Here is a 16412-nt window from a genome sequence, read left to right on the forward strand (position 1 = left end):
GCGACTCCCACGCATATGTTCGTTTAAGTGGTGTTTTACCTACTTGGCTGTGCATGTTAGGGCGTATGGGGATGCGTGGAGGTGTGTGTGTGTGTGTGTGTGTGTGTGTGTGTGTGTGTGTGTGCATGCGGTCTTGTTTGCGTGTCTAGTGTGTGTGTGTGTGTGTGTGTGTGTGTGTGATCTTCCCCGTTCTTTCAATGGCCAAACGCCGCTCATCTCGAATCCTGAGCCTGCGCGCGGGAGTGGCAGTTTTGACGAAGGAACTGGACTTGTCCGGAGTGGTGATCGTGGATATTGTCCCGAAAATCCATGTAGACAACTGCACTCTCAAAATTCCCTCTGTTTCGGTCCAAGATCCTTCGCCATCACATCCCTGTCCAGTGGAACTCCTTGCCACTTGAATGAAGGCACTCCCAGTCCAGTTCCATCTTCAGAACCAGCCGCAGTTTAAAACTGCATTCAGTCGATCTCATGATGCCTGCGTTGGGTCAGATCAGGGGCATAGACCTTGCTACTGGTACCACGTAACCCAGTACTACCTGCCGCATGTGAAGTCTCCCAACGACGGACCAGGCGGAGGAGGAAACCTTCTACGACAGTGCGGTTGTGTGTTTTCTGTGTGCGTGTGTTGACGTGCTGTGTGGAAGGGACGGAGGGTGGGGGTGGGACATGATTGTGGGGTGTTGTGTTTTGGGTGGTTCATTGTTTGGGCGTTGTGATGTTCGTGACTGGTTTGGGGTGTTGTTGTCTGGCTTTGGGGTGTTCAGACTGGTTTTGGGTGTTGTGGTCTGGTTTTGGTTTTGGGTGGTGGTGTCTGGTTTTGGGTGTTGTGGTCTGGTTTTGGTTTTGGGTGGTGGTGTCTGGTTTTGGGTGTTGTGGTCTGGTTTTGGGTGTTGTCTGGTTTTGGGTGTTGTGGTCTGGTTTGGGTGTTGTGGTCTGGTTTGGGTGTTGTGGTCTGGTTTTGGTTTTGTGTGTTGGGGTCTGGTTTTGGGTGTTATGATGTGAGATTGCATCATTTGAGTGTTGTGGTGTTTGGTGTGTTGTGGTGTTTGGTATGCATTTTGGATGTTTTTCTTGTGTGTGATGGTTTGTGTGTGTGTGTGTGTGTTTGTCCGTGCATTGATTACTGTTGGCGTTTGGTTTGATGTCTGAGCGGGGTTAAACGTATGGAAGTTGTTTTGGTGCCTGAATGCATGTTTTACACGTTGATTTCAGTTGTGCAGCGCGGTTGGCCATGTTTATTTTCATTTTAACATGGTGTAGTGATTTGTTTTGTCTAAAATATTAATGTGAAGTAAATTGAGAGGCCAAAGTATAAGGTAACATTGAAGTATGTCTTTTCCCCCTACAAGACCTGCTGCCGGTGCTTTGCCGTGTTGTTTGTATGACGAGGTTATCACACATGAGTAGTTTTAAGCCTGGCCTCTCTTGTTGCGTTCTTTGCAATATTCCGAAGCATTTTTTTTTTTTTAATTTAAAAAAAAAACTATTTCGTTATGCTTGGAACGTTCAAGATGCAGTTTGGGAAGAGCGAGAGGGGATGGATACTGGGTCATTTTATAATGAATGGTGCGATGTGTAGCTCCAGTTATCCTCTACACTTGACTGTTGCTCCACAAAGTGTATTCATTAGTAGTTGGGGTTTTGTTGTTGTTGTTTTTGTTGTTTTTTTCATATTCATTGCATTCTTTTGTGTTTCATTTGTTTTTAATCCCCCCACTCCCATTCCCACTCCGTCCCCGATACCCCCCTACAAGGGGTGAAAGGAAATAACAAAAATGAATGCTGTAGTTTTCATTATGTTTAAAAAATAAAATAAAAAAATGTGGGTGGTGTATTATGTAAATTTCGTGTCGTTACTTTCTTTTATATTTTGGTCAGTGTGTTTCGTATTATATGCCTCTGCCGTGTCGTGCCGTGCAGGGATGGGAGCATTTCATGAGCCGTAGTAAAACATCTCTGGAGTTTCTGCATAATCTCGCACTATCATAAAGCGGGCTTTGGCAAACGTTTGGTGAGCTTTGGCAAACGTTTGGTGTGGGTGGCAATTTGTGTGTGTGTGTGTGTGTGTGTGTGTGTGATCGACTTTTACGAGCATCATCAGACAGGATGTGTATGTGGGTGGGTGTGCTTTGATGGATTATGCTGCGATGGGGAGGGGGTCGGTGGTGTGGAAGGAGGAGGGGCGTCTGTTCCTGTGTGTGTGTGTCAGCGGGTGTCTGTCCGCGCTGTGTGTGTGTGTGGGGGGGGGGGGGGGGGGGGGGGGGGGTAAAGGGAGTACATGAAGGATCGCCTTGTTGTAACTAGTTGACCGCTAATTGACCTGTTTTGTTTGGCGAAGAGTGACATTGAGGAAGAATCAACGTCATTCATTCATATAGAACTCCCTCTTCCCACACCACGCAGATCTCTCGTCGGTCTGTGTGTCCTCTTCTCATCTTCTTCCCCAGCCCCGCTCTTTTGCCTGCGTCCATCGTTCTCTTATGCATATTTTTAATGCAGTTTTGGATTTTTTGTTCTTTCTTTCTTGTGTGCGTGTGTGTGTGCTTTTTTTGTGAACGCTCTTTAGTTTCCCACCCATTCTTTCTTCAAGGGTTGGATGGAAAACTAAAGCATTGTTTTGCTAAATGTATTAGCCGAACTGCAGAAAATACAAATCACTCGAATGCGTTTACTAGTATCCTCTGTTCGTCCTCTGTTTCTTCTCTGTTTGGTCCTGTCATAAATGACATTAAAAAGATATATGGAAAAGACTATAAAATACTAATGACATAACCCCAGCCAATGCGGCGGGGCTGTTTTGCCTATGTGCAGACGCGTGCGCATATGATTATGCACTCGGACTCGCATTGGGAAAGTAGTGATGTCAATGGGTGGGGAAGGGGATGAATAGTCGTCTGAAAATTTAATCATGATAGTGGACAGACGTTACACAAACGAACGAACGAACGCTTGTATACACGTGCCTGTGAGCCGTGTGTGTGTGCGGGTGTGTGCGTGTGCATGCACTGTGCGCGTGTGCGAGCAGATTGTCGTCGACGAAAGTGTATTTGGTCTTGTACATATGTGCAGAAGTGGAAATGTGCGCTTTTTTTTTTTCAAGTGAGCTGTGTGTGCGCTTGCGTGTATATGTTTTGTTTATTTTCAGTGTGTGTGTGTGTGTGTGTGTGTGTGTGTTGTTGTTGTTGTTGTTGATGTCTTCAGTTTAACGTCTTTCCACTTTCCACTTGATAGTAGAATGCGTGTATATATTTTTTTCAGTGTGTGTGTGTGTGTGTGTGTGTGTGCGTGTGTGTGCGAATGAAAGTGATAAACGTTTGGGAGATGGGGGAAAAGAGGGGCTGGAAGGCAGTCTGGAGACATGGGCGAGGGGGTGTCGGGGGGTGTGACCCGGGAGATACTGGTGGTGGGAGGGGGCCTGGCATAGTTATAGGGATGTGTGCGCTTACGCAAATTTGTTATTTCTGCACAATACAGTTTGTGTGTGTGTGTGTGTGTGTGTGTGCGCGTGCGTATTTATATGCGTGTGGGCGTGCGCATGCAAATGAAACTGACAAACATTTGGGATACTGGGGGAGAAGGGCTGAGAGCAGTCTGGGAGGAGACATGGGGGGTGGGGGGGTGGGGGGGGGGGGGCGGCATGGGGAGTGGGTGTGTGTGTGAAGGAGTTAACAGTGGTGGGAGGGGGTAGGGCAGAAGACGTGTCTGCTTGCGCAAATTTGATATTTCTGCATATTACAGTGGTGTTTGTGCGTGTGTGTGTGTTTACACAGAATCAGTATTTGCAGTTTTTCAGCCCAAAATATGGTCCGGTTTTGCTGGTTGGGCTTCCAGCGGGGGGAAAAAAAGGGGGGGGGGGGGGTGTGTGGAGGTAACGAGGATTAAAGAGAGGAGCAATAAGATTTTTTAAATGTTTTTTTGTTGTTGTTGTTTTTGGTGGTGGTTGTTATGATGGTGTTAGAACTGTTCGGTTTCCCTGGTAAAAGAACTCGTTATGGACTTTCTCTTCTTCGTTCTTGGGCTGCAACTTCCACGTACGTTCATTCGTATGGACACGAGTGGGCTTTTACGTGTATGACCGTTTTTACCCCGCCAAGTAGGCAGCCATACATCGTTTTCCGGTGGTGCATGCTGGGTATGTTCTTGCCTCCACAACCCACCGAACGCTGACATGGTTTACAGTATCTTTAATGTGCGTACTCTATCTTCAGCTTGCGTACACACACGAAGGGGGTTCAGGCACAAGCAGGCCTACACATATGTTCACCTGGGAGATCTTAAAATCTCCACCCAATACCAACCAGGCGCCGTTGCATATGGAGCTTTTAAATACAGTATCGTCTTTCAAGTTTCACTGACATTACGCATGTCGTCTGTGGAAATGCAGGCAGAAGTCTACCCTCCCTTGCCCTACGAGTTTTATTCTTCTTTTTTCTTCCATTCCATAATCTGTTTTAGCTATTCCATCCATCCTATTGTCAATCCTCTCTACCCTTCCTATTTTTTTTTCTTTTCCTCCTTCCCTCTCCCCTCTCTCCCGCTCCTCCCGTTCTCTTTCCTTCCCATCTTCCCCCCTCTCTCTCTCTTGTAATTCAGTTCCTTGCATTTATTTCTTACCCGAAGTTCCATTTTCTGCAGTGCCACAGTTTCTGTGGCTGGTGTGGTCATAGAATGGGGGTGTTGGCTGGTAGGCCTTGACATGATTGATGACGTAATGCTGATTATTGTCACCGCTGAGCTGACCTCTTTCGCTCGTCTGTCGTACTGGTTCGAGTTTGATCTGTTGTGCACAGTGACCGATTTTTACATCTGTATTTGTTTCACCCTGTTTGCAGTGTATTCCGTATCTCACTGATTGGTTCATATTACCCCCCCCCACCCCTCCCCAGTTTTTACCTGTGTATTGTGAGGGGAAAGAGAGAGTGCCAAGCTCACAACACAGTGGATGTGAACTGACTGCCGAGACTTCTGTGTCTGCTCTTCGCTGGATTCTCCAGGAAATGTTTTTGACATATTTATTCACATAACTGACCTATGAAATTTACTTATATGTATTGTAATGGATTTGTTCCATGTAATTCGATCCATTAACTTTCATCATGTGTATATAAGTGATTGGTCGACTGTTTTGTTCGATTTAATCTTTCAGTCTCCTAACAATATAGCATGCCTGTTTGTATGTGCCATATCAAAAATGTTGGATGTGAGCGTCTTGTACGATGAGTATGACTGTGCATGACTTTGTGCAACACACTCATAAGCAGTGAAATTCAAATACACAGGCAATAAATAAAACATTAGGACTGGGGTTTCCAACACGAACGGGCAGTTCACAGTTTTTATCAGACATAAAAAGTTGACTGCCTTCCTCCTCCAGCAGAGGTGGAATTATCCTTGACCCATGATAGAATGATTGAGTTGAAACTGGTCAGCCAATCAATCTTTTTGCATAAAGCAGTTAAAACCAGTCCGCAAACTATCAGGCCTGATTAAGGTGGCAGAATCAGCCACAGAGTCCCTCGACCATCTGAAGGAAAAGTAATTTGGTTCTTTTGTTATGTAGACCGCTTTTTCCATTGGCAACAATTGAAGAGAAACGACACTTCAAATGTTCTCTCTCTTCCTTCCCAGCCGGGAATTCATACTTCATTGATCAACAAATCAGACTGCGGGTTTCAAAGCTTTTATTCTGTTTTATTTCATTTTTTTTTCATTGCACAAGTTTAATCGAAAGGAATTAGTGGTTTTGAGTCAGAGTGGGTGACGAGCACGTTTCTTTCCAGAGTGGTCTCAAGAGTTTATGGCTTTTTTCCTTTTTTTTTTATAATAGGGTGGTGAGCATTGTAATTTATGTTGGTAACTTGAAGAGCAGCAGAGCATAGCTGCCCATTCCCACTCCTCTCTCATTCCAGTCCATACACTTTGAAGAATGCCAAGTGCTTGAAGCAGGGGGTTAGGAACAAATAAAGACTGAATTAGCCTTGCCAAGCCTTAGGGAGAGAACATTGAGACAAAGGGAGAGTGGTGCAGAAAGTAGGACACACACACACTGAAGATTCTCAAAATCTCATCAAAGAAAATTCAAATGGGAATATATATCTGACAACAAGAACTTTATTCATTCAATGGAATGCCGATCATTAAAAATAACCATCTCAGATAAAAACAAACAAAAAATAACAGATATATGAAACCATTCAGCAGTGCTATTCCGCTGTCAGTGCGTTGCAAAGATTTAATTTGCAATGGGAAGAGAGCGAAAGGTAAAAAGTGTGAGAGAAATGTCATAATTATAACAATCCATTATATATATTTTTATTTATTTAGTGAGACATCTTGCTGTAGCGCATATTCTTGAAGCTCTATGGAATTTTCCCTCCAGTACTAAAACAGTTAAATATATTACTGATAGGAGGAGTTTGTATTATACTCCGTGTTTGGTGTTTACATATACTGTACCATGTCAAACTGATGCAAACTAGGCCTATGGTTTGCTCTGTTTGGCCAAATTTCGCGCGGCTAACAGTGAAAAGACGCCCCTCTTAGTCTGGCCCGCTGATATTTTAAAATATATCAAATACTAAATCATGTTTATCATCTACTTGCAGAGCTGAAGCAGACTGGGAAAGCTGCCAGAAGATCCCCAGATGGACCCCTACAGCTGTGATCCAGGACACAGGGGAAGCAGCTAGACCCACTGTCATATGGACATAGATAGACCCTCCGTATATAATGATTCCCACGATTGTAGCACAGACTTCTGCCAGTCGTCATAGTTTCACCACGACAAAGTGGACCGTTGTTGTTGAGGGGTATATAGTAGTGTACAAGGTTATGCTGTGTGTCCATGGAAGTTGGTTCAGTGTATAGTGTGTATGGTCAGTGCCCATGACGGTGTCTGCAGGATGCACACTGTGAGACTGGCAGCACAATGACATGTGCTGACCTGGAGGTCTGGTGCAGCAGTTCCCTCCAGTCCTCAGCCCCCCACCACAAAAAAAAGTTTTTGTAACCTGATGTTTGGAAAAGAAGCAGGATATGGCTACGTTCACACTGAGCCCAGATCGTGGAGAATTATGCGCGCACGTCATTTTGCGTTTTTTCGCCATGTATGCCAGTCGTTGATCACACTGGCATCCAGCCAGCTCGTCAAGGGATGGAACTCTTCAATGACACTTACAGTGTGAACCCATTGTTTCTTCTGTCTGGAGAGCGCTGTAGATTTGAGCAACTGGCTGGAGTGTTCAGCGTTCATTTAATTTTCCCACTGCAGTCATGCTGCACAATTCAGATGACAAAACTGCAGTTGGAACAGACACATAATCACGGGAAATGGGATTTAACAAAAACCTCACCAACAATGTCTTGGAAACGTTTCAAAAAAGAGTGATTTAACTTAAGGTGGACCACTGCGTCATTTTTAGCTAATTTTTGTTTCTCAGGAACTACTAAAGGTATCTGCATGAAATTTGGTACACATACTCAGGATGTTAATATAGATATCTGTGCTAAGTTTGAAGATCTTAAACAGATATGAAGATATGATAATTTTATCATAAAAATACATAACGTTATTTGGCCCATTTGCAGCACTGAACACATGCATTACATAATGATTCTCATCATTTCCACAGTTTGTTTTGACATCATTTAGTGCAATGATCACAAAAGCAGATGCCCATTGTCCACAAGCATTGTTCTCTGTCTTGTCAAAAACGCATAAAATTATGCATTCACGTTATTACGCTTTAGTCACTTGCTATGAAAAAAACTACTAGAGGTAGAGAGTTCTAACTATGTTCATTGCACTCAGCACACATTTTTACATCAGTATGCCTAATTTTATGATAATATTTTCACTGTATCAATTGTTACACGTGGGCCACTGACGCACCTGCAGCAGAAATTCAACTTTTGAGAAAAACGCCTTCAAAGATTGTGTTGAGAACTCACAAACTACAACCCATAGTTACACACTAAAAAAAAATAATACACAGGAAAACAGCACTTGGCCAATATCACTAAGTGGTGAGAGAGAGTTTTTTCAGTTATTTGATTGTTCAAAATGCTCCTGGGGCGTATACTTCTCCCTCATCTGCCCGTCGATGTTCACGTTCCTGACGTCTCACAGTTTCAATTTTTTTCCTCTTTTGTTTTGCTCTGTCAGAGGATTTTCTGGTTGCTGTTTTGACCCTGAGCATATCTGATTTCTCTGCAAACATCTCTGCTTTGCTCCCAGCCACAAGTTCCAGTTCAGCTGACCCCATCCTCGTTGTCTCTTCAAATATAGAGACCTGGAAAAAATAATCAAATGTGTGAGAATAGAAGGTACAAGAGAGAATGAGAGAGAGCTGACCCCATCCTCTTTGTCTCATCTTCAAATACAGAGACCTGAAAAGAAATCAAATGTGTGAGAATAGAAGGTTCAAGAAAGAGAATGAGAGAGAGCTGACCCCATCCTCTTTGTCTCATCTTCAAATACAGAGACCTGAAAAGAAATCAAATGTGTAAGAATAGAAGGTTCAAGAGAGAGAATGAGAGAGAGAGAGAGAAGAGACTCAGACTGACATATTTTTACACACACACACACTGAGAGAGAATAAAGAGACTCAGACTGACAGTTTTTTACACACACACACAAACAGTATGTCAGACTCAGTAAAAATCCACAGAAATATTACTGGGAAAAGTATTTCAATACTTGAGAAAAATAAAAACTGCCTCTGAAAACAAAAATCAAAGAACTTGAAAAAAAAGAAAAAAAAAAAAAAGAAGTAAATCAATGGGCTCACAAAAAAGAAGGTATTCGGATGGCTTTTTTTTTGTTTTGTTGCTATGAAACGTAACAAAAACTCACGAAATGAAACAAAATAGAATACTATATTATATATATTAAATATTATATATCTGTAGACTATTATATCAATTTCCACAAACCTTTGATATGCATTTTTCACAATGAACTGACGACACCAAGCAGTCCAACGTTGACACATCAACGATGATGTTCTGTGAGGACTGTGGCTGTCCCCAGCGAAGTTGTACTTCGGGAACTGATGCACTTTTTTTTATGGTGGTTCTTCGTCTGAACTGGAGTCACTGTCACCCGTACACGCATGGTTTCTGGTGAAAACGTCCAATTTTCTCTTCGAACTGAGAAGCGGCGTGCTTTCACTGACGCCGGTCGATGTCGAAGGCACTGCTAAGTCGGTCGCGGTTTCGGCAGACTTTTTTTTAGCTTGTGTTGTAATCTTACGCTTTCTCTTCTTTTTGCCGAATGCAAAGACAGTCCTAAACTTCTTTCCAGCGTGTCTTGGCATTGTCCGTGACTTTTAGTAGAAAATTTCGATCAAAATCTTAGGCAACTGGTGTGTCGATTGAAATCGTGAAGAAAATAGACGCCATCTTGGAAAAAGTCACATGACCGATTGGGCCAATGGGCTATTTTTTTACTCTGACAAGCCAATCAGAAACCTCGACTCAGCCACAACCCCTAAAAAATGCCTCTCGGGTTCCTTCGGATTTGCTCTTCGTGTGTTCCCGTGAGTGGAATTTTCCACAGGAAATGGCAATGAGAAGACAGACCGGTGAATGACCTTCACACTGATACCAAACAAGTTGGGGTTTCCAAACCAGATCGCGAGCGCCAGGCTGTCCAAATCGATGCAAACTTCGAGTTTTTTGTCACATTCGCTCAAATTTCACACACACCCAGGTCAGAAAATGATTTTATTTGCAATGAAATCGGTCAAATTGAGCAAAATGGTTGACAGAAATGCAAAGAAGAGACATTGTTTGACCAAATACAAGTATAATCCCAAAACACGTTTTTTTAATGATTTTTGGTGAAAAACCTATGCCGTGGTCCACCTTAACACAAACCCAACAATCCCCTCCACCCTGCTGATCACATCCCCCACCCCCCTGCAAAAAAAACAAAAGAAAAACAAATTTACTACTTTGCCAAACCTTGTTGGTGAGATGTGCTGTCATCCACAATCCCAGCGATCAAGGGAAACTACTGATGCAAGGACCAGAACTGGATCTGACAACCCCACTGGTCCACTTTTGAATGCACAATTGTATCGCAGATACTGCACACTGAGCAGTTGTTTGAGAAAGCTCAGTTTGGGAGCCAACCCTGAAATCCATTTCTATTGGATTCACAATGAATCAGTATTCTTTTCAAATCCTCCCCTGCATTATTTCGTTTAAACACAATAGCCAACCAAGACTAAACAAAACCATGTATACAATCTTCTGAAATCACAAGCATGGATCTGAATTTCAGGGACAATTCTTGGTATCATTTTTCTTTATAGCAAAGTAGCACAAACCGTTTTCTCTGGTCTCAAAAACACCTGAACTTGACCTTGTGCACAGTTACTAATTTAGATCAATGTTCACCGAGTGATTTGTAGAACAAAGATTGCATGGGTCAGTATGGCTGGCACCCATGGCATATGCCGCAACTCGGCTGTTTTACAGGTGGTTGTTTTTTTACGCTCATCAGTGCAGATTTTTTCTTGGCATTAACAATGTGCAAAGTGGACCAAAGGTTTTGGCATCAGCATGGGGGAAAATACAGACCTAGTTACAGCATAAAAAGATCAACATGGGGGAATACAGACCTAGTCACAGCGTGAAATTAAACATCAACATGGGGGGAATAAAGACGCTGTTACAGCATGAAAATTGGACATCAACATCAGGGCAATAGACCCAGTCACAGCATGAAAACTAGATGTCAACATGGGGCAACACATGCCTAGTCATGTCATAAAAACTGGACATCAACATGGAATAGTCCTCGTCAATATGAGAAAGCTGACAGAAGAGAAACCCTGCCAAACAACATTGCAAAGTCCCGTAGCACCAAACCTCATGTTCCCCCAGCACAAAGAAAGATATGGAAAACATGCCATGTATGTGTGCACACGCCTGTGCTAGCTAATGGAAAATCAAAGTTCGATGTTTTCGACACTAGCGTTTCCAATGTATACACTGTTTTGCCAATCTACCCTTTCTGTAACTCTTCTCTTCCCAGTTTAACAAAAACTTGTTTGATTTGACAGCGACTGTCAAAGATCAAAAGATAAGCAGTGATATCTCTGTTAAAAAGAAAGAAAGAAAAATTTTTTGATGAAACAAATTGCCAACTTAGCTACATGAAATTTGTTTCCAACACACAATTTCCAGTTCAAGAAACTTTTTCAGATGGTGAGCAAAACTATGATTTGTAGTGACAGGCCTATATATGTATCTATATAAGTACTGGTATGCCACCCCACTTTCATTCTTGTAGTAAGAAAATAAGCAGAAATCACTGAGCCATGAAGGCTTCATCTCCTTTCCCCTTTGTTGGTTGTAAGCTGTTTTCATGCCCGATAAGTACATGAGTGCATGTGCAAGAGAGGATCGTGCAGCTGTAAAACAGCTCAAAACAAGCAAAAAGAAAAATTAGCTGATCCTTTAAAAAAAAAAAACCCTGTGAAAACCCACTTTGACAAACAAATATATATACAAGCACACGGGTGGTGAATGATGGTCTTATCAAGATAAAAATCCATATTTCAAACCACCTATTATAAGATTACAAAGTGGTTTTTTTCAGCTGCATATTTAGTTAGGGTTCATACAAGATCTCGATCACATCTGATCTATAAACTTTTCCAATACAAAACGACGAAAAAAGCATTGAGAAACCATATGAATGGCAAGGTATTTTGAGTGCCAGTTTATACTCCTTGCATTGATCGTCATCACCTATACAGATCAGGAGAAATTCCTTCGAGGATTAGTTTACAAAAGAAACATACAGAAAACATTGTTTTCTTTTACTTTTCATTTTCAACTCGTGAGGAACATTTAGTTCGTGCTTTCTCACTGACAAACTGTATTATTTATGTATCCAAAAGCCAAAATCTAAAAACATTTTAGAGTACTTCTAAAACATGTCATGTGTTATAAAGATTCTCAAAAATTTGAAAAACGTGCATGCAACCTGTAGTTAACAAATAATGGTGCTGACCTCTGGCATGGTGCAGAGAAAAATGAACAGGATATATATTTAAAAAAAAAAAAAAAAAAATTGATGGCATCAAATGTTGAGGGTGAGAGGCAGGCAAGCAAGCAATCTGTCCATCAACCCCTATCACAAAGCGCACAGACCCACATCATTATGCAACCACGAAGACCACTCGGGTTGAGCCAAAACTATCACAGAGCATTCCATGTAAGAAAAAGGATACAAAAATGATTAAAAAAAATAAAAACAAAAAACGACATAATCCACCTCCCATACAATTATCTGTGAAATGATTTCCCAGCTAAATAAAGTTACATTCAACCCACAGAAAATGAATGTGCACTTTGTCAGCTGTCATGAACAGCTCATCCTCACATCTTCTGAAAGAAGTGTGCGTTAAAAATACACAAAATCAAACAAAAAAAGAATTTCTCTTGAGAAAAAGTATTCTGTACAAGCATCAATATTTTCTTCAATCCTTTCTTTTCACACTATTCTGCACAACCATCATTTTCTTCAAACAAAACATAGTGCTTTTTGAGGGCAGAAACCCTGCCTTTCAGTATTTTCATTTTTCAACAGTGATATTGTTTTCTACATCAGAGTTCCCAATGTTGACCTCCACGTTTCCATGCTTGGTTCTGCTTGTCAAGGCTGAATGCTGCGACATCAGCCAGCTTACGGAGAACGTCTGGGCTGAACTCTTGCCTGTATTTGGTGTGAATTTCCTTCACAATAGCAACGGAATCACCTGGTTAAAGAAACAGAAAAGTGTGCCCATACAATTTCTTAACTTAAATTTTACCTTAAACATGTAAATCTGTTTCAATAGAAAGATACAAGGGAGGGATCAAAAGAGAAAATGGAGGGACAGAAAGAGACGAGAGATGGATATCCATGTGCATCCGAGACAGGAAAAAAGGTGAATCTGTTGCAAGATAAAAGTTTAAAGGAGTGATGGAAAGATACAAGAAAGTACCAGTGGCTGTAGCAAAATGGTTAGCATCATGGACTGACATCTGGGAGGACACATGTTTCAGCTCCATCTGGGTTTTTTTTTTTTGGTGGAGGGGGGTACACCCAACCCAGAGCTGAGTGTGCTGTGGGCTAATATGGGAAGACCCATGACCACAGTCGAGAGTTATCCACTTCACTGATGCATGTTTGGGACTGCTGTTCAAATTTCCTGACCAACACTTCAGTTGACTCTATCTCTCTACCTGGTGTTGGTGCTATGGGACTTCAGCCTTCTCAAGTAGCCCTGAACATAACAGACCCGCCATGACAGCACCTTCATCGCCCTTAGGCTAACTTCACATTAAGCCCAGCCAGTTGCTGACAGCCAGCTGATGTCAGCCTGGCACAGCAACACGCTTCACTCAGCCAGTCGCCATCAGGTGGAAACTTCTTCTTCTGCGTTCATGGGCTGCAACTCCCACGTTCACTCGTATGCACACGAGTGGGATTTTATGTGTATGACCATTTTTACCCCGCCATGTAGGCAGCCATACACTGCTTTCGGGCATGTGCATGCTGGGTATGTTCCTGTTTCCATAACCCACCGAACACTGACATGGATTACAGGATCTTTAACGTGCGTATTTGATCTGCTTGCATATACACACGAAGGGGGTTCAGGCACTAGCAGGTCTGCACACATGTTGACCTGGGAGATCGTAAAAATCTCCACCCTTAACCCACCAGGCGCCGTCACCGTGATTCGAACCCGGGACCCTCAGATTGAAAGTCCAACGCTTTAACCACTCGGCTATTGCGCCCGTCAGGTGGAAACAATACCACCCTCTCCAGACAGAAGAAATGAATGTCACTGGGATTCACGCAGCTGGTGTCATTCAACAGATCAGTTCTGTCCCTTGGATCAGCTGTCCCTCTGATCGGTGTTCACAAGACAAATCACAAAGCTGAGTGTTGCTGGTTGGTGATGGCTGGTGGCCAGTGTGAACACTTTTCGTTTATAATTATATTCAAATAATGTTTCTTAATTCTTTCTGTTTTTACATTAATCAATTAATGTCCCAGTACGTCGTGGGTGTGACGACACCCATACTCCCAAAGAATAAACCTTGCACGCCGTACGTCGTGGGTGTGGAGCCACCCATGCAAAGCTTGCGCGCCACGCGTTGTCGACGTGACGTCACTTGGGCTCGCTACAGAGAGAGATCAGAGTGACCTTGTCTTTTGTTGATCGTATCCCGGTTCAAGTCTGCGGTAAGTTTTACTCTAAAGTTGTAACTAATTTCAGGAAACAATATTTATTGCACTAGATATCTTCAACAATATTGAATGAACTGTTTTTCTTGTAGAGAATGATCGGGAGCAACTGATTGATAGCTTTTTATCTAGTTGGAATTAAAGTGCCTTTCTAAGAACTGGATATTTTTGTAAGTCTGAAATCAATTGATCTAAAATCTAGTTGATATAGAAATTTTATTCTTATCCTAATCTGTTCTATTTTATATGCCTACACGCTATATATAAGCCTTTCCATGCACACACACACTGCACACACACACACACACACACTGTCTCTTTGTCTCTCTCTATGTCTGTTGCTCTTTACGTCCGTCTGTCCGTCTCTCTCAAACATGCAATAATATTCACATGTAAACACGCAGATACACGCACATTCATGCAGCCGCCTGTGCATAGCTATACAGTCTGCTATTTGCCTCGAGCAGCACCGCGCGTGAGCTAAAAAATATCAGCACTGGCTAGGGATAGCCTTGACTGAAAGAGGATGGGCGTGTAGCCGCAAAAAAAAACAACAAAAAAAAAACACACACACACACACACAAAAAACAAAAACAAAAACACCGTTTTTTGTAAGAAACAACACTCTCTTCTCACGGGCAAAACTTATTCACAATGCGCCTGGTCAAGCACTGGAGTAAATAGCCTACACGCACAAGTGGAAACTGCGCATGCAAGTCTGCTGAAGAAAAGTCAAATTTGCTTTACGGACAGGTGTGGGTTACTGTGCACCCACGACGTACGGCAAGGTCTAATACTAGTTATTACCTGCAGTGTGTGGATGTATGTATGAAACGATGTATGTGATATTTTTTACATTTGTATCTTCGTAATATTTGTAGGGGCTGTTGTTGGCTTTTACAGTTATGGTCCCCATGTTGTTTACTTGTCTATGTTGTGATAATGCACCTGACCAAATTTCTCCAGTTGGAGATAAAGTTATTCTTATCTTATCTTATCTGCACATAATTCCTGGCCGGCTTGGTGTGAACAGAGCCTTTTCATTCATCATACAGGAAACAAAATGTCACATATTCTGAGGCAAACAAAAAAGAAAAAAAAAAAAGGCAAGGAAAAAAATGGGTATCTATGTTCATCAGAATATATGCACATCAGAGACAGGGAGGGAAATAAGAGTCAATCTGTTGATGATGTACAAAGTCCAAGGCAGGGATGGACAGAGACAGAGACAGGTATTCATGTCAGGTGAATGTGTTAACTCTCTCCATACGAACGGCGACAGTGACGACATTAACAGCGTTTCACCCCAATCACCATCATCAAAATATTGCCAGCGGAAGGCTCTTATACTGAAGAGGTGAATGTTGACAAAGAATACCACAATTCTGACGACGGAAGCTAAAGGTTGGGTCATTGAGACACCCACTGGACATCCGAGGGGTCTGTGTAGAGGAGAAGAGAGGGCTGGCCGTACTGAGTGAGTTAAGGTACGAAGGCATACACACTTACCTGAGGGTCAGGTGAATGAATTATAGGTATGAAGACCTACACACCCTACCTGAGGGTTCTGTTGGAGGCAGGTCTTGAACAAAGGTGAAGGGGATCTCCACTTTCTGCAGAACCTGCTGGTTGAACTTGCCAGCGTTGAACTTGGTTTTCTGTTGGATGCCATTTGGAGAATTGGGTCATAGACATTTGAGCCAGATGCATAATGCTGAATTTTCAGCAAAAGATTGCGTTCTACAATAGCAGCAACTAGTTATGTGTCACATGCAGATATTTCTTCAAATGGTTGACTCTGACATTAATAAATTCCTCTTTTTCAACCAGTTATATGTTATGTGCAGATTTTTGCTATAAATATAAAACTCTGACATTTATATACTCCCCTTTTTTTTACCCATCTGAAAGGCCACACTAGATAATTTGGGACTTACTTTGTTTTGGAATGATCAGCTAACAGTACACATTCTCTCTCTATTCCCACTGACAAAAAGAACAAGCTACAGGATCAGCTTGTTCAATCACCGCAAGTGGAAATTAATAAAATTGAACTTCAATATAGTTCAAATATTTTATTATTGTTACCTGATAACCTACCACTTAAAATAACTCAATTTCGAACTTTCAATAAGTTACCAATACAAAAATA

At 42.2% G+C, this 16412-nt stretch overlaps 1 protein-coding gene across 2 annotated transcripts in view; it reads right to left on the reverse strand.

Annotated features, from left to right (window-relative positions):
* Nucleotides 1-10492: 10492 nt before the first annotated feature.
* The window catches only part of LOC143279682 (alpha-N-acetylglucosaminidase-like), a 50753-nt gene continuing 44833 nt past the window's right edge, over nucleotides 10493-16412 (reverse strand). For both annotated transcript variants that reach the window (XM_076583770.1, XM_076583769.1), the window contains exons 22-23: nucleotides 15819-15918; nucleotides 10493-12779 (exon numbers count right to left, since the gene is read on the reverse strand). In XM_076583770.1, the coding sequence (XP_076439885.1) occupies nucleotides 12628-12779; nucleotides 15819-15918 (252 nt within the window). In that variant the 3' untranslated portion in view covers nucleotides 10493-12627. The remainder of the gene's footprint in view (nucleotides 12780-15818; nucleotides 15919-16412) is intronic.

Source organism: Babylonia areolata, chromosome 3 (assembly GCF_041734735.1).
Source record: "Babylonia areolata isolate BAREFJ2019XMU chromosome 3, ASM4173473v1, whole genome shotgun sequence".
In the NCBI taxonomy this organism is placed as follows: Eukaryota; Metazoa; Mollusca; class Gastropoda; order Neogastropoda; family Buccinidae; genus Babylonia; species Babylonia areolata.